The sequence below is a fragment of the Equus asinus genome, chromosome 21, assembly GCF_041296235.1.
Source record: "Equus asinus isolate D_3611 breed Donkey chromosome 21, EquAss-T2T_v2, whole genome shotgun sequence".
Lineage (NCBI taxonomy): Eukaryota > Metazoa > Chordata > Mammalia > Perissodactyla > Equidae > Equus > Equus asinus.
In genome coordinates, this window is record NC_091810.1 from 58,860,539 (window position 1) to 58,882,766 (window position 22,228).

Genomic DNA, 22,228 nt, shown 5'->3' on the forward strand with positions numbered 1-22,228 from the left:
TCTCTGAGGACCTCCTAACCCGTGCCCGTGCACCCATTTTGCAGAAGGGAAAGCAGACACCCGAGGAGCCGCGCTGGACGCCGAGGCTCCCCTTCGCTGCAGCCCGACTGGGCGTCGGACGTTATGCGGTCCCCTCCCCGGGGTGACGCCGGATTCTTTTGAGCATCGCCCCAACCCCAGCGAGGTGCCCACAGGCAGGGCGTGGGGCCGGGCTGCCCGCAGTAATGACAGGGCGGGCGGCCTGTGGGTGGCGGCGGCGGCGGAGGAAGCGGGAGAAATCTGGTTATTTCTGGCCGGGACGCGCCCACCGGCGGCGGCCAGGGATCGCCCGGCTTCCCGGCCCCCACCTCCGCGCTCCCTCCCTCCCGGCTCCCGAGGAGGGGCGGGGAGAGACGCGGGTTGGCGGGCTCAGGGGGCGGGGGCGCGGGCGGGGCGGTGTCCCGGGCCCACCTCCGCCTCCTCCCACCGCACTCATTCTAGATCTTCCACTGCGCTCCGCTCGGACCCGAGGCCCCGGCGCTGTCCCGCGCTCGTGTGTCCCGCGGCGCCCCCCTCCCGCCGCGACGCCCGTCGGGCATGGACGCGGGCCAGGACTTCCTGACCCTGCACGGTGAGTGCCCGGCTGGCGAGCGGGGAGACCCTGCAGGGGCAGACCGCCCGGAAAACCGTTCCCAGCCGTGAGCAGGGGACCCCCAGCTCCTTCGGCCGCCCTCCGCCCCGCCCCGGGCCCGCCCTTCGGCCCTTTTGTCGCATCGGGGAAATCTCGGCCCAGGACTCCCGGGGTGGGTCTGCTGGGCACGACCCTGGGCGTTTCCAGGCTTATCCCCCAGATCCGGCCAGGGACAAGGAGAGGAGTGTGAGTCTGAAGTCTTCCCTGAAGACTACCTCCCGGCCACCCCAGCCTCGGGGGCTCTCCCTTATTCTGATCACGGAAGGCTGGGCTCCATGGTCCAGCGCGCACCGAAAGGCCAAGGAGGGAAGGAACCAGCATCCACGAATGACCGAGTTCTCCCCGCCCTGTCCGAGCCGCCGGGAGAGGTGCCTCAAAACCCTGGCGTGCCTGGACCGCGTCAGGCCGCGTGGGTGTGGTGGCGTGGGGATATGGTGGGGCGGGCGAGGAGGTGTGCAAGGTTGGCCAAGGTCGGGCTGTGCCGCCGTAACTGCCCAGCGCAGAAATCACAGTCCGCGATGCCGGGTCTGGGAGGAGGAGCCCGATCTTCCCGTCTGCGCACCCTCCTTGGGGGATAGAGTCAAGTCCCAGCTCAAACTGCCTGCGGCTCCACCCTTGTCCAGCTGACCTCTCCTCGGAGGGAACAGAGTCTGGGTCAGCTCCTTGCCCTATCGCTATCCCTCCAGGAGAGAGAGCAGCCGCTGGCTCCCCACTGCAGGGCCTAGAGGTCTTCTAGCTGCACACGACCCCCAACCTGGACCTGACATCTCTTTGCTCCAGCCTGGGGACTCACCCACTCTTAGGGGGGCCTGGCCTTTCTGTCCCCCAGATCATCTGCCAGCTCAGCAAACCCTGCCCCTCTAACACCAATCAGTGCTTCACCACATCTGCCTGTTTTCTAGTTCCCTTGGGGTTGGAGACTTTGGTGTCCACTGCCTATCCATCAAAACCATACATGGAGATGATAGATGGGAGAGAGAAAGGCAGAGGCCCCTGGAATTCAGAGGGACTCAGCGATGTTCCTATCAGCCAGCCCCTAGACTGTCTCCTGTTTCCCAGTTGGCCCAGACCTGGTCCCCAGGGCCCAGAAAGACCTCGCTCAGTGCCCAGAGCTGTTACATTCATACCAGTAGCCTAGGCTCCTCAGGGCAACTTCACCCAGCTGGGTCATGGGATCCCTGCCCCTTCCAATGCTCCCTGTTCTCTCCCCAGGCCAGAGGCGTCCTTAATGCTCCTGTCAGACTGGCAGGAAAGGAGGCTGGGCAGGTCAGAGGACCACAGTGGAGGCCTCTGCCTTTCTCTCTCATCATCCCTTAGCTAGTGCTGTTTATCCTGCAGACTGCCACCTCTTCCATGCCTGCCTCACACTCAGACCCCCTGAAAACCTTCTGCTCACCTCTGGGACTGCTGCAGACTCAGCTCATGTTGGAATGAGTTCCATCCTCAGGCATCTGTGCCTTTTTGAGTCTTTCTCCCCTAGCAGCCCTGGTATCTTCCCTGGAGAGGAAGCCGTGTGGAGGCTCAGGCAGCGCCTCCCAGTCCTGTGGCATGTGCTTGGCTGCCCTGGCCCATCCTGTTTGAGACCTGCCTCCTGAATCCTGACTCTGTCCAGCCCTTCCTGTGGGGCTGGCATGCACACTGCAACCCCAAGTTATTTCCCTGAAGACCCTGCTGCTTCTAGCTCATCCCCCAAAATTACCTCCCTTAACTGCCTTTTGTTCCACCTGCAAACCAGATGGGGAAGCAAGACCCACTCAAGGAGAATTGGTGGTGGGAGGGGGTGGTCACTGTGCCCTGTGCTGTCCCAGGTTGTCTACACTTCCTTTGGAGAGTCTGCACCCCTTTCATATTTTGAGTCCCACAGCACTGGATATGCGCTGCAGCACCACACTATCTGGCTTGGGCAGTTGAGGGGTCTGCTGCAGAAAGGTCCCCTTCATTGGCCGGGGGGACTATGGGGCCCCCCCCTAGATATGAGATGTCCCTTCTCTGCCCTAGTTGCGTGCAGAGGCAGTGTAGTATACAAGCATGGATTCTGGAGGCAAACTACCTGAGGTCAAGTCTTGACTTTTTCATCTCAAACAAATCCCTTGATTTCATTGTGCCTCAGTTTCCTCATCTGTAAAATGGGGGATAAGATCACTACTTACTTCATAGGGTTGCTGTGAGGATTGATTGAGGTAAACCTACAAGGCAATTAAAACAATGCCTGGTACCCAGCAGGTGCTATGTTCCTCCAGGAGGCCCACCCCCCAAGTGACTGCGCCCTATGAGCTGCTGTCTAGTTCTTTGGGAGATGAGGAGCCACAATAAGGTAGTCCTTAGCCAGGAAAAATATGATCAACCGGGATCAAGAATCAAGGGGCTCCTTCTGGTGTCTCTGAAGCACTCAGACTTATGTTCCATTGCCCCGGCCTCCTCCTTCTAACCCACTTGCTCTGCTCTCTCCATTCTGGCCAGGCCTGCACTGGCTTCTTCAGCAGGTCCTCAGAAGTGCCCGAAAGGACACTACCTCCCAGGGCCCTGCTCTCACTGAACACATCCACCTCCACTAGCTTTTCCTACACCTCATCTCTCCTGCTCCGCTGTAAGAACTCGCTTTTGTAAAAGTGGAAGGCAAGCTGTAGGAAGGGCCTCATCTTGGCCCCAGGAGATCTTGGCTCCAGTCCTAGCTGTGCCTCTACTTACGTTGTGATCCTGAGCAAGTCCCTTTTTCTCTCTGGGTCTGTTTTCTCATCCATGGGATCGCAATACTTATTTCACAGGGGATGTTGTGAGATAAAACACTAATGGGCACAGGAGCTCTAGGTTGGCTACAAAGCCAGTCCTCCAAGAGATAATGGTTCCAGAGCCATCATAGCAGATTGGGGTGGCCAGCCCCTTACCCATCGTAATTATGTTTCAAAGCTGTTTGTCCTTGAGATCCCAGGCCCACACTGCACAGACACACACTGATCTTAACTTTTTCGTGCCATAGGCCACTTTGGCAATCAGGTGAAGCCTGTGCAGCCCTTCTCAGGATCTTATTTTTAAATGTATAAGATAAAATATGTAGGAATTCAAAGGAAGCAAATTATATGAGACGTGATTCTATCCTTGGTCCTTTAGTTAAAAACCTTTGGATGTTTTCTCTAAAACAGAGGTTCTCCTCACACACACTCTGCTCCCCCTCTTTCCAAATGAAGAACAACTTGTCTGTGCCCATATTTCAGCTCATCTACACTCACACATTCTCATGATTTATTCTCTGTGGTGTGACTTTAGGCAAGTCCCTCTGCGGTTCAGTTTATTGTTATTATTCTTGCTGTGCTTGTTTGTGCTAATGACTGGCTTTGCCTGTGACTCACTGTCAGTGCTGGCGACTGGATCTGCAGGGAAGCCAATGGAGGAACTCTTCAGAGGCAGAGGAAGAGAGAGGCGTGAGTCAGGCCTCTGGGTGGGGTTCTGACCTTGGCACACAGTAGGGGCTCAATAAATCATTGCTGGGTGAATGAAAGGGAAGTTGTAACTTCCATGAAAGGTCCCACTGTTCCCCAGCACACTGGCAGCACAGTTTTGTATAAAGTTGCAATCATTCTCATCTATTAATGAAAGCAAGCCGGCGTTAATGAACTCATTTTAAGATCAGCATTTTTTCAAGAATTCCATTCTCCTTCGGAACCTTGGAGATTATTCCACTCAGGTAGGGAAAGTGAGAGAAGGAAACAGGCCTGCCTGAGGTTCACAAGTGAGGCAACAGCCAGTCGAGTCACGATGAATTCGTTGAGAAATTGGGGTAAAATATTCGGCGGGCTCGGTTGTGTGGTCCAGGCTCCATCCCCGGCTCCGCCCCATCCCGTCCTCCGCTGGACTCCGCAGCCCAGCCGGCGGCCCACTGGGACGCCCCTCCTCAGCTCAATCTCGCCCGCCCAGACCTCGGGTGTTCACCCGGACCCCAGCTGGTGTTTAGAATTCGTGACTCTGGCTCCACCTCCCGGTCAGGCCCCGCCCCGACACCGCCTCCAAAGTCGAGGTTCCGTCCCTCTCTGCCCCAACATCGCCTTTCCAGTGAGGGACCATCCCCGGGTTAGCCCACTGGGCCCTGGCTCCGCCCCCGGCCGGCTTCCTGGATATTGTATGCCTCCACGTCTCCTGTCAGACCCCGCTCCTTCCCCTCCCCACCTCTTTGGCTCTGGCTCCGCCCTCGATCTGCTTTCGGGGCAGTTTTACGCCACTGTTCTGCTTCCTGGGTAAAGAATTTGTCCCACTCCGCCTCCAGGTCTCGGCTCCTCCTCCGGGTTGCCCCGCCTCCCTTGTTCTGGCTCCTCCTCTCCCCTCCTAGATTCCGTTCTGGTCCCACCTCCCTGGGCATCAGTCCCGCCCCCCCGGGACTGGATTTCCCTCTCGCCCCGCCCCCAGAGCCGAGGACACGCCCCTTTGGGCCCGGCCCCGCCTCCTGGATTCTAGCTCCGCCCCTCTACGCCTGGACTCCGCCCTGCTCCCCGCCTTGGCCGGCTTCTGGAGGCTGCGGCGCTGTCCCGGGCCAGGCTCGCGGGTGGCAGGGGCACTGCGGGGCATCATGCAGTGCATCAGGGTCCGGAGGCGGAGTCGCTCCAGAGAGCTCTACCTGCAGGAGCAGAGTCTCAAAGTGGCGGCGCTCAATGGGCAGAGGCTGGGTAAGGGACGCACGGGGGACCCGAGATCTGCGGAGACTGGGAGGGCAGCTTTTGCAGGGCGCAGACTATTTGTTTCTGAGCTCAGGGTCCTGCCCTTTATCCTTTTATTGTTCCTGTTTAGTACCTCTGTGAGTGTGTGACCAACTTGGGGGCTGTGTTTGCACGAGTGGCATGTGGGGTGAGTACTGGGGGGATTGGTTAGTCCTTCTCCTGATCTACCTCAGGCCCTCCAGAGCTCCCCGCCCCTTGTGACCCCTGACTCCTCCTGTTTATAAATTCATGAGGCACCACTGGATATGTGGCCCTATGTGTAAACTGGTGTGGCTCTGTAACCCAATGAAATCTGTGAGACGGTGTGTGGTCCAGTGTGATGCAATGTAAATGTGTGTGCCTGTATGTGACAAGTGTGACAGTGAGTGACCCAGCGTGTGACCCAGTGGTGATTCTGTCACTCGTGTGGTACTTGGAGCCACTGTGCAGCAATGATGGTATGTAACGCTGTATAACCAAGCATGTGACGTTGTGGCACCAGTGTGACAGATCCAGTATGATGCTGTGCACTCTCTGTGACTGTGGGTGACCCAGGTGACAGTGAATCTGTCATTCTGTGTTATGGTGTGTGTGTTATGTGGCTATTCTGATGTTTTGCCCTGTGCCCCTGAGAGGTGGCTGCATGAGGTAATGTTTCCTAGCAATGACTCTTCAAGCAGGCTTCTAAGTCTTGACTCTACCATGTAACTTCCTTGAGCCTCAGTTTCCTCAACTGTAAAATGGGAATAATGATAGCATGTTTCTTATAGGGTTGTTGGAGGGATTAAATACATGTGCTAAGAATAGTATCTTATTCAAATATTAACTATTATTATTATGGTGTATGCTATTATCATTATTATGAAGATGTTCTGACACTGTATGTTGTGTGGCTGTGTGACGCCATGTGACAATGTGTGACTATATCTCTGTGTAGCTGTGTATTGCTGTGAGTCCTGGGCCCAGTTTGTCTCCATTATGCGTCACCCTAGGTTCATGGGACAGACCCCTGACACCCGCCTCAGCCTCCTGTTAGCACCTGCAGCACCCTCCTCCCCATGGCCACCTCACTGTGTGCAGCTAGCCTGGGCAGGTTGTTGAGGCTGCAGGGTCAACCCAGGGGCCCTGAACTCAGAGGCCTCTCACCACTGCCCTTCCGCAGGAGAAGAAGGTACTCCAGCTGAGTGAGTGAGGCTGGATGAGGGGTGCCCATAGACTTTCTGGGTGCTAAGGTAGAGCAGGTAGCCCAGAGGCCTCGGAAACAAAAGGGCCTCAGATAAAGCTCAGAGATGGAGGTGCCTGCCCAGGTTTCCCAGTGGTTCAGAGGGCAGTGGTTATTATCAAGGCCTACCTTGAGATGGAGGTCTGTGTTCCGGAAGCCATGTCGGCAGCCAGAGGACTTATCTCTGCCTGGCCACAGATAGGGCCCACAGCCTGTCTCCAGGACAGGATGGACATGTCATCTCCTCATGGTGTTTTCCAGAACCAGAGGGCGGGGCCCACCTTGTACTTTCTGACTTCCTCCTCCCATTCCCATCTGTGCTGTTGGCAGTGGCTTATTCTCATGTGTGCCTGGCTTGGAGGGTGGGTGCAGGCAGAGGGTAAGGAGATGTCCCTCCCAGTTGTATCTCAGCCTCGGTAAAGACAGTGGAATCCCCAGCAGAGGCTGAGGTGGCACTCTCCTCTGGCAGCCTGGGAACTCCCTTCCCCTTCCTCTGAGCCCCACAGACTCAGCCAAGAGTTTAGGACATCCTACAGAGGTCCCCTTCTTCTCCAGTGGGCCTCCCCTGGGGCTGAAGGGGAGGTGCTCGCACTAAGATAGAGGGGTCTCTGGAAGTGATGGGGAGACTTGGGAAAAAGGTGGGGGAAGGGCCCAGAGACAGCTCCGACACTGTTCTCACCCAGTGACAGTGGGGGAACAGACGCACAGAGAGGGAAGAGAGTTGCCTAAAGCCATAGGGCTGTGGGTATTAGCACTGGGGAGGGATAGAAATGATGTGGGTGGCTGAGGCCTGGGGAAGTGGTCCAGAATGTTCTGTAGGTCCTGTGGGTTATGGGGTAGGCTGACGGGGGAGGGGGAGCATAGATAAAGTGGGAGAGGCTATCAGGGACTGGAGATCTAGGCTCAGAAAAGAAAAGCCTATAGGTCTAGGCACGGGGCCCTCTGACCGGACCCACATGGTCCCTGATACCACCATTCTGCTGGAGCAGAAGGATAAAGATTGCTGAGGCCACATGTTTTAGTTTTAGTTTTAGTTTTGATGACACATGTGAGGTGAGATGGCCACTTGGCTCTGAACAGAGCTGGCTGCTGGACTACATGTGGTTAGGATGATCTATAAATAGATACAGATATAGATACAAATATCGATATAGATGTATCTATCTCTTTATTACATTAGGGTGGAGGGGGTCTCTCTTTGATCACAGTTGGTACAGGGTCTGCTTGGGGATGAGGGCTCTTGGGGAGCCAGGTCTGGTGCCCCTTTGGTGCCTCCTGTTTGGGCCTAGTAGGACAAAGGGCATTGTATCTTTGGGAGCCCATGCCTCAGGTCAGCCTGGGTCTCTGAGAACAGCAAGAGAGCTGGGCAGGAGGGGGCGAAGCAGCCAGGGCTCTGGTCCTCGCTGTGGAGCCCTGAGCCAGGCCCTGCTTCAGCTTCTGAAAGGGCTGCCCTATGCCTTAGAGCTGCCATACCCTGAGGAGTCCCAGACCCAGGACACTCCGAGATGGGGTGGGCAGGGAGGCATCCCAGCGGGTCATACACCAGCCGCAGTGGGCTCATCTGTCTCGTCTGGGGACAAGGGTCAGAGACCCACTCAAGCAGGTCCAAGTCAGGAGTGGGGGTAACAGGGGTGAGGGTGGCAGAGATAGGCCCAGGGTCCCACAGCACCCATGGTGTTGACACCACCAACTACAACTGCTATTATGTCAGGACCTCCCCAGATTCATGCATCATCTCATTTAACCTTAGAACTTCCCTTTGAGGTGGATGCTATTTTTATCCTCAGTTTACAGACAGGAGGGCAGAGGCCCCGCAACATGAAGTCACTTGCCCAGGTCACACAGTTAGTCAGGAGGGGGACCTGGACCCAGGCACAGATGATTCCAGAGCCGCTGGAGTTGGAGAGCTGCTGGGCTTGTGATGCTCTGGAGTCCATTTCCATTTGTGTCTGCCCCTTTTCTTTCCTGCTCTGCCTGATCTTTTGGACCCAGCTTCCTTCAGGTCACTCTGACCCCTAAGTGTGACCAGGAAGGGGCCCACCTAGTCTTTCAGAGCCAGGCCATTTCCTAGGGGTCTGGTTCCCTAGGAACCATGTGTTCTTGGATTAGCTGCCCTCCCTTTGTCCATTCAGCTATGGGTGGCAGGTCACAGTGTATAAAGGATGGCCTTGAGTAGGCAGGTGTCCCAAGGTTCACATGGCCTCAGCTGGCAATCAGAGATGACTTCCTGAAGGGCAAGCTTGGAGCATGGGTGGGGGAGGGAGAAATGAACAGAGAGCTGAGGATGAGGCTGGTGAGAAGTGGGCTCTGAGAGGGTCCAGAGGTGGGCGTGGCCAGGGTGCACCCTGGGGTAGCAGGGACCTGGAGGAGGTGGCATCTTACCAGCTCTGTCTCCTAGGCCTGCAGGATGACAAGGACCTACAGGCACTGCTGAAGGGCGGCCAGCTCCTGAAGGTGAAATCTAGCTCATGGCGGAGGGAGCGCTTCTACAAGTTGCAGGAAGACTGCAAGACCATCTGGCAGGAGTCCCGCAAAGTCATGCGGACCCCGGAGTCCCAGATGTGTGAGTGCCCTGGGGCTGTGGGGTAGGAGGCAGAGTGCGGAACCTGTGCTTGGATGGGGAAACTGATTCTGGCTAGGGTTGGAGGTCACTCATGGACCAGGACCACAGAGAGGGAAACTGAGGCCCAGCCTGGTGGGGCATAGGCCAGTCATGTGATCAGAACCAGATGTGGGGAAACTGAAGCTGTCCAGAGTTGGGGAGAGGAGTCACTGAAATCACTGATAGGGAAAGTGAGCTCTAGTCTGGGCTGGAGAGGGCAGTCATGGACCGAGGATCACAGATGGAGATGCTAAAGCCTTTTAGGGGTAGGGGTACATAACTATAACCACAGATGGGGAAAACCAGGCTCAGAAGTAGGGAGTGAGCCGGACAGTGCGGTCTGAACTCACAGGTATCTGCTCAGACAGCTGTAGGAAGGAGGGAAGTTGGGCGGATTAGGACTCCAGGTGTGTGAGGCCAAGAACCACACCCAAAGTGCAGGGGCTATTAAGGCCCTTCCGGGTATGAATGATCAGGATGTGAGGTGGGGCCGCAGGAGGCAGCTCCTCCCTGGGACAGAGCCATAGCAGGGATGTTGGGGTGGAGCAGGGCCCAGGAACCCAAGGCTTGGGCCTGCAAATGGAGAGTGCCCTCTTCAAGGCCTTAGGGAGAAAGTTCTGCTGACTGCTGCCCTTTAACCTGAGAATACCCTAAAAATTCTCTCTGTGTGAGAGGTTCACTCTGCACCTGTACCTGGTGGGAAAATTTTAGACCAATGCTATCCAAAAGAACTTTCTGAGTCCATGAAATTGTTCTATATCTGTGCTGTCGAATATGGGAGCCACTAGCTACCTGTGGCCACTGTGCACTTGAAATGTGGCTAGTGTGGCTGAGGCACTGAACTTTTACTTTTGTTAAATTTCAACTAACTGCTATTTAAATAGCCACATGTGGCTGGTGGCTGCTGTATTGGATAGTGCAGAGCTGTCACTGCAGCTGGATTTCATACAACCCAGACCCCTGGAAATCCCTCACCCTTCACCTGCCCTTGGCTGTGGGGGGCGGGCAGGGTCAGCCCACTGGCAGGTCTACAGGGAATGAAACCAGACACAGGTGACAAGCCCCAGGTGGGAGGGGGGCAGAAGGATGGGGAGGGTCAGCCCACCAAGGGCGCCCCAGGAAGGGTCTGTCAGGCCTCAGGACACTGGACAGAAACCTGAGAAGGTACAGCCTGCCAGCCTGTGGCCTGTCGAACGACCAGAGGTGAGGCAGGACAGGAGCGGGGTGAGATGGAGAGAGCCATGCTGGGGCTTTGGGGATGTGGGCCATGGAAGGTTTCTGAGCAGGGCAGGGCAGGGTTGGAGGGAATGGAGCCTGAAGTGCTCTCAGAAGGCCACCCTCAGAGCGTGTCTGCCAGACAGCATAGGAGTGACCCAGACTTTGTCTCTGTCTATGGCACCAGCCAGGCTCCGTCACAGGGTTTTGCCCTGATATGGGGTTTCCTGTTAGACGCTGGTGGATGTTGGCACGGTGGGAATGGGGCATCTTGCACTCTGAGCCCTGGGGATTCCTGAGAGCCCACGAGTAGCCAGTACATAGGCATGGTTCCCAATGGGGCATGGGGGCAGACAGGAGTAGGAGACTCAGGCCTTTCCAGACCTGTGCTGGCGAGATGAGAACCTCGTCCTGGGGTGGCTGTGAGCACAAGGGCAGGAAGAGCATCCCAGGCAGTGTGAGCAAAGTGCAGAGGTGAGAATGAGGAAAGGGTGTGAGTGAGGGGCCTGCACCCTGAGAGGAGGGGCTGCAGGGATGACAGGTCCAGGGTCAGGTGCCAGGTGTGCTCAGGTGAGGACCATGGGTGGAAGAGGCTCTATTCTATGTCAAAGACCCAGAGACAGGTCTTGAGCTGAGCATGCTTTTTGGCTGCTTTCCTTCGCTGGGCAAGTGAGACTGTCATCCTCAACTGTACTCTACCCTTCAGGGAAATGAAGGCCAGGTGAGGGCGGAGTGGAGCAGCCCCTTACCCAGTTCTCTCTGCCTCTGCTTCCTGCTCCCTAAGTCTCCCTTGATCCTGCCACCACTAGCCCCCCTCCACTCTGGTTCCCAGAGGCAGACAAGGCATTATCAGCAGTGAAGGCATCTGGACTTTCTCTCTGGTGCTGGTGGGCGTGCTGGCCTGGGAGCTCCAGGCTCAGGCTTCCTGTTTTCATTCCCAGCCAGAGTCAGCTGCAGCTGGTGTGGGGCCTGGGGGCGCACAGGAGGCTGAGGGCAGAGGGATTAGGCAGGGATCTCTCTGCCCCCTAGATGGCCCAGGGCTCACATGTCCCACTCCTCAGAGCCTGCTGCCCAGGCTGGGCACATGCCACACACATGGGGCCTGCAGGTGGCTAGGAGGCCCCTGGGCACTCAGGGTAGGCACCAGGAGGGACAGGCGGGCTTTCAGCCAGAGCTGGTCTAGGAGCCAGGATAGATGGATATGGATGGCTCAGAATGGTGATGGGGAGGCAGGGACGGAGTCTGGACCCTGATGCTGGGAGGCCCAGCATGAGCCTGGCTGGTGGGACTGGCTCCCAGCCAGGCCAGAGAGGGCACTTTAGGAGTGAGCAGGGGTAAGCAGGGCCTTGCTGCCCCCTGAAGCTTGGAAGGCTGGACTGGGCCAGGAGGGCCCTCCCCTGCCTCCCAAGGGGAGAATGATATAATCTCTCAGACCCCAAGGGGCACCATCCAGTCTGCCTTTTGGGACCCTGGAGGGCAGAGCCTTCCTGCACCCTCCTTGATACATACCGACACACGCAGGGCAGGTCCCTGCCTACCCTCTGACACAAGCACTTCTCTCTCTGTCTCTGGCCCTCTGCCTCCAGACCCCAGGGCCAGGGCCAACTGAGGGTGGCTCCAGCCCCCTGAGTAGTCAGGAGAGGGGCCTGGAGGCTCTCATGGCTGTCTGAGGGGAGGATGAGTCCAAAGTCAAGTACAGTAGGGAGGGTATGTGGCCTCTTCTCTGTCACAGGCCCCAGGCTCTGGACTGGTCTCTCCCCATCTCTTTCTAAGAGCCCTGCCCTGCCCTGATCCTCTCCCAGAGTCTTGCTCCCTCCCAGCATGGAAACAGCGGGTCTAGGGTGCCCTTCCTACCCTAAAGTCGGTCCCTCTCGCTCTGTCACTCCCTGTGTGTTTCTACTCTGCCCACTATAGCTGTGTCTCTTGGTCCTTCTCCACCTGTTTCTGTCTTCCTTCCTCCTTTTTGTCCTTTCTTGTCTGTCCTCCTGCCCCTCTCCTTTCTCTCTGGATCAAGGCCTAAGCTCCAGCCCTGGCTCTCTCTAGGCTATGCCCCCTCCATTGTGGCCTCGGCCATATCAGAAGCAGGGGTTGGCCTCACACCTCTCTATTCCCACCCCCCCAATCCCCTTCTTGCAGTTTCCATTGAGGACATTCAGGAGGTGCGGATGGGGCACCGCACAGAAGGCCTTGAGAAGTTTGCCCGTGATGTGCCCGAGGACCGCTGCTTCTCCATTGTCTTCAAGGACCAGCGCAACACGCTAGACCTCATCGCCCCATCGCCAGCTGACGCCCAGCACTGGGTGCAGGGTTTGCGCAAGATCATCCACCACTCGGGCTCCATGGACCAGCAGCAGAAGCTGCGGCAGTATCCTTTTGGTGGCAGTGGCTCCAGGCCCAGCCTGTGGGTACTGGCTGTGGTCATCCCCAGAGCAACCTGGGTGTGGAAGATACTCAGCTCAGGCTGTGATACCAAAATAGCACAGACTGGGGGGCTTAAGGAAGAGGAATTAATTTTCTCACAGTTCTGGAGGCTGGAAGTCCAAGATCAGGGTGTGGCATGGTTGGGTTCTGGTGAGAGTTCTCTTCCTGGCTTGTAGACAGCTGCCTTCTCCTTGTGTCCTCATATGGCAGAGAGAGACAGAAAGATCTCTGGTGTCTCTTCTTAAAAGGGCACTAATTCTATCATGGGGGCCCCACCTCACGATCTCATCTAAACCTCCCAAGGCCCCATCTCCAAATACCATCATCTTGGGGTTAGGGCCTCAGCATATACATTTTGGGGAAACACAATTCAGTCCATAGCAGAAGGGAAGCAGGGAATGTACCTGGAGGCTTCTTTGATCTACCCTGATCCACTGCAGCCCCCTGATGTCTCCTCTTCCCCTCTCTGTAACCAGCACGGACTTGGAAGGCTGAGGGGAGTAGCCTGCTTCAGTGAGACACCTATTCTTGGACGTTTTAATCATGTTTCCTAGAGTTACTACATTTTTTCTCTCTGGGAATTTGAGAGGCCATGGTGCCCGCCTGTGCCATCTTTGGGGAGTGATCAAGTTCCCCTGGGCTTGATGTGCCCACCAGCCTGCAGGCTTGAAACAAATTCACTTCAAAATCTAGGGGCACAACAACACACTAGTCTCTGATTCAAGGTGATCAGGCTTCTAGTACGTAGGATTAGGGTGGAACGAGCTCCAGCCCTTTTTTTTTATGACAGCTTTATTGATGTAATTCACGTACCATATAATTCACTGACAAAGTGTACACATCAGTGCTTCTTAGTATATTCACAGAGTTATGCAACCATCACAATTAATTTTAGAACATTTCATCACCCCAAAAAGAAACCCCATAACGTATATCAGTCACTCCCCATTTCCCCACAACCTCCCAGCCCTAGGTAACCACTGATCTACTTTCTGTTTCTATACCTTTGCCTTTTCTGGATGTTTCATATAAATGAGATCGTACAGTCCTAGGTAACTGGTTTCTTTCGTTTAGCATAATGTTTTTAAGGTTCATCCATGGTGTAGCATGTGTCAGTACTTCATTCCTTTTTTATTGCCTAATACCATTCCGCTGTATGGTATTCCACATTTTATTTATCCATTCAGCAGTTGATGGACATTTGTGTTTCCACTTTCAGGCTTTTATGAATAATGCTGCTTTGAACATTTGTGTATAAGTTTTTGTGTGGACATGTGTTTTCATTTCTCTTGAGTATATACTAGAATTTCTGAATCTTATGGTAACTCTGTGTTTAACCTTTTGAGGAACTGCCAAACTGTTTTCCAAAGAGGAAATTTACATTCCCACCACCAATGTATGAGGGTTCCAATTTTTCACATCTTTGCTAACATTTGTTATCTGTCTTTTTTTAAGATTGGCACCTGAGCTAACAACTGTTGCCAACCTTATTTTTTTTTCTGCTTTTTCTCTCCAAATCCCCCCAGTACATAGTTGCACATTTTAGTTGTGGGTTCTTCTAGTTGTGGCATGTGGGACGCCACCTCAGCATGGCCTGATGAGCAGTGCTGTGTCCGTGCCCAGGATCCAAACCTGTGAAACCCTGGGCCACTGAAGCAGAGCACGTGAACTTAACCACTTGGCCACAGGGCCGGCCCCTGTCTTTTTAATTATAGTCACTCTTGTGGGTTTGAAGTAGTATCTCATTGTGTTTTGATTTGCATTTCCTGGATAGCTAATGATGTTGAGCATCTTTACATGTATTTATTGGCCATCTGTATATCTTCTTTGGAGAAATATCTATTCAGATCCTTTGCCCACTTTTTGTTATTGTTGTTAAGCTTTTTAATGGATCTATTTATTTTAATTTTAATTTTTAATTGTGGTAAAAAATATACAACATAAAATTTACCATCTTAACCATTTTTTTTCGTAAGGATTGGCACCTGAGCTAACAACAGTTGCCAATTTTTTTTTTCCTGCCTTATCTCCCCAAATCCCCCCTGTTACATAGTTGTATATCTTAGTCGCAGGTCCTTCTAGTTGTGGTATGTGGGATGCTGCCTCAACGTGGCCTGACGAGTGGTGCCATGTCTGCGCCCAGGATCCGAACCAGCGAAACCCTGGGCTGCCGCAGTGGAGTGCGGGAACTTAACCACTCAGCCACGAGGCCGGCCCCCATCTTAACCGTTTTTAAGTGTATAGTTCAGCAGTATTAAGTACATTCACATAGTTGTGCAGCCAATCTCCAGAACTCTTTTTATCTTGTAAAACTGAAACTCTACCCATTTTTTTTCTGAGGAAGATTAGCCCTGAGCTAAATACTGCCAATCCTCCTCTTTTTGCTAAGGAAGACTGGCCCTGGGCTAACATCCATGCCCATCTTCCTCCACTTTATACGTGGGATGCCTACCACAGCATGGCTTTTGCTTAGCGGTGCCATGTCCGCACCCGGGATCCGAACCAGTGAACCCTGGGCCGCTGAGAAGCAGAACCTGTGAACTTAACCACTGTGCCACCGGGCCTGCCCCTGAAACTCCACCCATTAAACAACTCCTCACTCTCCCGCCTCCACACCTCCAGCCCCAACCCCTGGCAGCCACCATTCTTTCTCTATCTATGAATTTGACTACTCTAGGTACTTCACGTAAGTGGAATCATACAGTATTTGTCTTTTTATGATTGGCTTATTTCACTTAGCATAACGTCTCAAGATTCATGCATGCTATAGCATATCGGAGGATTTCCTTCCTTTTTAAGGCTGAACAATATTCAGTCGTATGTGTCTACCACATTTTGTTTATCCGTTCATCTGCTGATGTTCCCTTAGTTTGCTTCCACCTTTTGGCTATTGTGAATATTTCTGCTATGAGCATGCACGTACAAATATCTCTTTGAGACCCCTGCCTTCAATTCTTTTGGGTGTATACTCAGAAGTGGAATTGTTAGATCATATGGCACTTCTATTTTCAACTTTTTGAGGAACCTCCATACTGTTTTCCATGGCATCTGCACCATTTTACATTCCCACCAACAGTGCACAAGGGTTCTAGTTTCACGTCCTTGCTCACCAACTCTTGTTATTGTCTGGGAGTTTTTTCCTTTTTGATTGGGTATCTTATTGTGATTTTGATTTGTGTTTTACTAATGATCAATTATGTTGAGCATTTTTTAATGTGCTTTTGTGTAGCTTCTCTGGAGAAATGTGTATTCAGATCCCTGGCCCATTTTTAATTGGGCTATTTGTCTTTTTATTATTGAGTTGTAAGAGTTATTTATATATTCTCGATAGAAGTCCCCTGTCAGATATATACTTTGCAAATAAGTTTTACCATTTTGTGGGTTCTTTTCTTTTTTTTTGGTAGTATTCTTTGAAGCACAAAAGTTTTTAGTTTTGGTGAAGTCTAATTTGTCTACTTTTTGCTTTTGTTGCTTGTGTTTTTTGATGTCATGCCTAACCCAAAGTCACAAACGTTTACTCTTAGATTTTCTTTTGCACATGGCTATCCAGAAACTTGATTTTTCTTTTTACCTGGCATTCTGCCATAATTATTGTATATACATATATTTACATAAAGCATGCATATATATGTACAAATAAAATTTGGAAAATATGGATATGTTACAATGAAGTTTTAAAGGCTCGCAAAATCCACCTCCTCCAGAAACTATTGATATTTGGCTTCTCCCCCCTAATTTTTTTCTGCATTTCAACTTGCTTAATGATGCATTTGCCAAAAATAGTAGAGATCATACATTTGTATCCATTTTCACTGTAACATTATGTCATAATTATTTCCCTGTAAACAACTTTAATGACTGTAATATTCCACTGAGTGGGTGCACTATAAATTATGATCCAGTCTTTTATTGTTGAACATTTAATTTATTTTTAGTCTTTCACTACTCTAAATAACATTGCAAAGAACTATGTTCATAAAATCTTTCAGTATTTAGGAGTATTTCCTTACCAATAAATTCCTAGAAGTCAGGTTACTGAGTCGAATGATATAACCATTTAAAGCTTTAACTAATCCTACATCACTTTCCTGAAGCTTGTACCAATTTACTTTACCCAAGTGATGGATAATGTCCATTTCACCTCACCCTTCCCTGTATTGAGTGATATACTTTTAAATTGCTAATTTTATAGTTTAGGAAATTGTATCTCATTTTCAAATTTTACTGTGTTCACTGGTAATGTTTGCAAAAAGTCAGTTTATATCCCTTTTTCATGCAGTTATTAAGGTCATCATACTGTTTTCTTTTGAATTAATTCTTCAAAGCCTTTGCTGCAAATGCTTCCTCCAGTCTGTCTGATGGGCAGCTTTCTTTTCTGTTTGGTCCTCATAATTTTAAAAGGTTCATATGGCATCATTTATGTTGTTTCCTTTGTGATTTCTTCTGAAAGCCTGCTATCCTTTTTCAGCTGTGTTGATGAGTTCTCGTTATCTCTGTTCCATAGTTAGTTCTCTATTTCCTGTGGAATGTGGAGCTCCTCCTTCTCTAGTTCTCAAGGTCAAGGCTGAGGGGAGAAAGGACAGAGGTAAAGGAGAGGAGGGAGCCTAAGTGCCCCAACCGTGATAACATGATCCAGGCTTTATTTTTGCATGTCATGTCCCAACCTTCTGATCAGTGGCTTGACATTTGCTCTTTCCTGTAAAATAAGCCTCAAGTGCTATAGTCAAGTTGGCTAACAATTATATATTGAAAACCAGAAGGGCATACCTTGAAATGTTACAGTATTTATCCCTAGTGGTAGGACTATGGGGAATTTGTTTGTTTATTGCATTTTCTAAATTGTCTATAATGAACCCTTTTATAGTGAGAAAAGAAATGTTTTTAAAAACTTGAAAGGGTTTAAAGCCAGCAAATAGGAAAAAGACCCCTTAATAGGATGTAACATTTCCTCCAAAGAGGCCACCATGCCTTGAATGTGGACGTGCAGTAAGTCAGGCTGGCAGGGAGCTGTGTCTACAGGTAGTCTTGGTCCACACGGACCCAGGAATTAACCTTGGGCTTGAACCATGGCTCTGGCTGGGACCTTGGGGGTTCCATGGCTCCTGGGTTCTTTCCTTACTTCTGGCCCAGCTGGATCCACTCCTGTTTGCGAAAAGCTGATAAAAACAAGGACAACAAGATGAGCTTCAAGGAGCTGCAGAACTTCCTGAAGGAGCTCAACATCCAGGTGGACGACAGCTATGCCCGGAAGATCTTCAGGGTGAGGCAGGAACCAAGGGCTGGTAGTGGGTCCTTGACCCTAGCCCAGGGCCTGCTCTGAGCCCTGCCCACCTGGCTGTCCTGGCTTTGCAGGAATGTGACCACTCCCAGACAGACTCCCTGGAGGATGAGGAGATTGAGGCCTTCTACAAGATGCTGACCCACCGGAAAGAGATCGACAGCACCTTTGCCAAGGCCGCGGGCGCCAGGGAGACCCTGTCGGTGGATCAGTTAGTGGCATTCTTGCAGCACCAGCAGCGGGAGGAGGCGGCAGGGCCTGCACTGGCCCTTTCCCTCATTGAGCGCTATGAGCCCAACGAGACTGGTGAGGGCCTGTGACTGGCAGTCCCGGGGCCACACTGGGCTGGGAGACCCGTGGGGAGACTGCAGCCCAAGAGTAAGGAGCTGGAGGGAAGGGGGGCACCTCAGCCAGGCCCTGGGCCCTGGTCAGTTATTTGCCTGCCCCATGAAAGCAGGGAGATGGGAGACAGGGCTCCAGCATCACTAGCCCTCTCTTGGTTCCTCCTGCAGGGGTTTTAAGGACCCCTCCCCCAGGAAATAGAGAGAAGGCTGAAGCAGACGCTTTTCCTGTTTCTTTATTTGTGCCCATCCTGGGCCCAGCTTTGAGACGCAAGACAGGGCCCTGTTCTAGAGAGGGTTCCAGTCTGAAGGCACAGAGAAGGAGGAGATGAGGCTCTGCCTTCAGGGGCCTCACAGTGTGAGGCAGAGGAGGAGGAGACAGGGCCCTGCCCTGGGGTAGTCACAGTCTGGTCAGGAGACCCAATTTACCCCCTTCCACGAGATATCAAGGACCAGCTCAGGACAGGGAGGCAGGGGGAGTGGGGGCTCTTCCTCCCAGAGCAGTGGCACAGTGAAGGTCCCCTGGAGGTGGCTGGCTGGCAGAGGGCTCTTACTGGCACCGGTCTCCCCAATCCCAGCCAAGGCTCAGCGGCAGATGACCAAGGACGGCTTCCTCATGTACCTCCTATCGGCCGATGGCAGCGCCTTTAGCCTGGCGCACCGGCGGGTCTACCAGGACATGGGCCAGCCGCTCAGTCACTACCTGGTGTCCTCCTCGCACAACACCTACCTGCTGGAAGACCAGCTCACCGGGCCCAGCAGCACTGAGGCCTACATACGGTGGGGCCCCAGGGTGGGGGGCGGGGGGGCGGTGTGCATGGCGGGGCTACCCGGTGGGGCTCAGGGGCTGCCAGGTGGGAAGGCAGGGGCTTAACGGCGCCTCCTACCTGCAGGGCGCTGTGCAAAGGCTGCCGCTGCCTGGAGCTCGACTGCTGGGACGGGCCCAACCAGGAGCCAGTCATCTACCACGGTTACACTTTCACCTCCAAGATCCTCTTCTGCGATGTGCTCAGGGCCATCCGGGACTATGCCTTCAAGGTGGGCATACCCCATGGGGGAAAAGAGGAGGCTGCTAGGAGCCACCAACCCCTCCTAACCTGCCTTTGGGCCTCCAGGCGTCCCCCTACCCTGTCATCCTGTCCCTGGAGAACCACTGCAGCCTTGAGCAGCAGCAGGTGATGGCGCGACACCTGCGCACCATTCTGGGACCCATGTTGTTGGACCGGCCGCTGGATGGGGCTACCACCAGCCTGCCTTCCCCTGAGGTGCGCAGTGGGAATGGGCGTGTCCAGAGGAGAGGACAGGGGGACTGGCTGGGAGGCCAGCTTGGTCTTGACCTGCTGCCCCTCCATCCTTAGCAACTTAAGGGGAAGATCTTGCTGAAGGGGAAGAAGCTTGGGGGGCTCATGCCCGCCGGAGGGGAAGGCAGCCCTGAGGCCACTGTGTCAGATGAGGATGAGGCTGCGGAGATGGAGGATGAGGCAGTGAGGAGCCGAGTGCAGCACAAGGCCAAGGTTCAAGGGGGAGCAGTGTGGGGGCAGCCCTGGGGCCCTCCCCCATCATCATCCCCCATCACCCCATGGGATATTTGCTTTGTCTCAGTTCTCTGTGGCTGCCACTCAGACCCTCTGCCCCCCTCTCTCTGTCTGTCTCCCTATCTCTGTCTCTCTGTGTCTGGGTTTCTGGCTCTCTCAGTGCCCACCTGCCCCAACCTCTGAATCTAACTCGGGCCTCCCCATGGCCCCCAGGAGGACAAGCTCAGGCTAGTGAAGGAGCTCTCCGACATGGTCATTTACTGCAAAAGCGTCCACTTTGGGGGCTTCTCCAGCTCTGGCACCCCAGGGCAGGCTTTCTATGAGATGGCGTCCTTCTCTGAGAACCGTGCCCTCCGACTGCTCCAAGAATCAGGTGAGCTGATCAGCACCCTGAGGGTGCTGCCTGTCTGTCTGACCATCTGAGCTGGCCCGGCCAGGCCTGGCTCCCATCACCGCAGACATCGCCCAGAGTTGGGACTCCCTGCTGTTAGCAGACAGAGCTGGTGGGGAGGGGCTTGGGCTCACCAGGAGGCGGCCACATCTGACCAACTCACACCCCACTCAGGGAACAGCTTTGTCCGCCACAACGTGGGTCACCTGAGCAGGATCTACCCAGCTGGGTGGAGAACGGACTCCTCCAACTACAGCCCCGTGGACATGTGGAACGGGGGCTGCCAGATCGGTACAGTTTGGCTGGGGCTGGGAGGAGGCCTCGGTGAGGGTTTCAGTCCAGAGGGCCAGGGGCCAGGAGCCTCTGGGGACCCAAGCAGGGCCAGACACAGGCATTTGTGGGCTCAGGGGCTGGTAATCTCCGTTTGGAAATATCCCCCCACCAGCAAGTCACAGTGTCTGAAACCCCATCGTTAGCACACTAGTCCTTTGAATTCTGGCACCAGAAATGGAATGTGAGGTTGGTGTGGTGTGTCACTTAGGGTGGCAGAAGGGCAGTAGGCATCTGACTGATCCTGGACCCTGCTTCTGCCTCACCGTGTGACTCTAGGCCTCAGTATATCCTGAGCAGGCTGGGCTCTAGGGCCCCTGAGGCCGGTCTCCAGCCTGTGACTGCTTTGTCCTGCCTGTAGTGGCCCTGAACTTCCAGACACCCGGGCCAGAGATGGACGTGTACCAGGGCCGCTTCCAGGACAATGGGGCCTGTGGGTATGTGCTGAAGCCTGCCTTCCTACGAGACCCCAACTCCACCTTCAACTCATGTGCCCTGGCTCAGGGCCCCTGGTGGACTCAGAAGAAGCTCAGTGTCACGGTATGGCCAGCCACAGGAGGGACAGGTGCCCATGGGCCTCCCTCCCCGCTCACTACCACTTCTGAACCCTTAATTTCCCCCCACCTTCTCTCAGGTCATCTCAGGGCAGCAGTTGCCAAAAGTCAATAAGAATAAAAATTCGATTGTGGACCCCAAGGTGACAGTGGAGATTCATGGCGTGGGCAAAGACACAGCCAGCCGCCAGACCCCCGTAGTCACCAATAATGGTATGTGCTGGGCCTAGGCTGGGCCCACCTACTGGAGCTGCTGTCCGTGCTGTTGACCTGGTGCCTGTGCCTCTAGGTTTCAACCCGTGGTGGAACACGGAGTTTGAGTTTGAGGTGGTTGTGCCTGAGCTTGCCCTTGTGCGCTTTGTGGTAGAGGATTATGATGCCTCCTCCAAGAATGACTTCATTGGCCAGAGCACCATCCCTCTGAGCAGTCTCAAGCAGGGTGAGTGTTTGTCGAGGGGAGGGGGCCAAGGAGGGGGAGGCAGGGCCTGGCATCTCTTGGGCTGGGTCCTGCTGCCCCTTGAAGCATCCTCTCTGAGTGACCAGAACTCTCCCTGTGTGCTCCTTCCCACCCATGTGCCCGCCAGGATACCGTCACGTCCACCTCTTGTCCAAGAATGGAGACCAGCACCCATCTGCCACCCTCTTTGTGAAGGTGTCCCTCCAGGACTAGGCTTGGGGGGGTCTGGTGGTAGCTCCTCGAGTGGGCCAGGCTCTCTGTCCACGTCTGGGGTTCAAGACAGGTATGGCTCTCCCACCCTTTCGCTCAGAGCTAGAGGCCCCGCACTGCCTTCAGCTCTAACGTACTGTCCATGCTGCTGCCTCTTTGGGGTCCAGACCCTGGAGCAGGTCCAGACCCTGGAGCTGTCCTCAATTCCGTTAGGAAGAACACTGCAGCCCTCTCCGCCCTCTGGCCAGCCCTAGGTTGAGGGTTTTTATAAAAATCTTAAGACTAAGTCCTGTGGTCTCTTTACTTGGACACCAGAA

General features: G+C 53.8%; 1 protein-coding gene across 5 annotated transcripts; it reads left to right on the forward strand.

Annotated features, from left to right (window-relative positions):
• Positions 1-437: 437 nt before the first annotated feature.
• PLCD1 (phospholipase C delta 1) lies at positions 438-22,197 on the forward strand. Of its 5 annotated transcripts, none has more exons than XM_014845768.3 (15): positions 438-610; positions 8,976-9,140; positions 12,531-12,759; positions 17,946-18,075; positions 18,168-18,399; positions 19,013-19,214; positions 19,328-19,472; positions 19,550-19,699; positions 19,793-19,948; positions 20,183-20,342; positions 20,535-20,651; positions 21,052-21,230; positions 21,325-21,457; positions 21,534-21,683; positions 21,829-22,197. In XM_014845768.3, the coding sequence occupies exons 1-15, from the start codon at positions 577-579 to the stop codon at positions 21,912-21,914; spliced, it is 2,268 nt and encodes a 755-aa protein (XP_014701254.1). In that variant the 5' UTR covers positions 438-576; the 3' UTR covers positions 21,915-22,197. The 5 variants fall into 5 exon arrangements, with proteins under 5 accessions (XP_014701254.1, XP_070349957.1, XP_070349958.1 ...); XM_070493856.1 differs by having other exon boundaries at positions 444-610; positions 8,984-9,140; XM_070493857.1 differs by lacking the exon at positions 438-610 and adding an exon at positions 785-1,038.
• Positions 22,198-22,228: the final 31 nt, after the last annotated feature.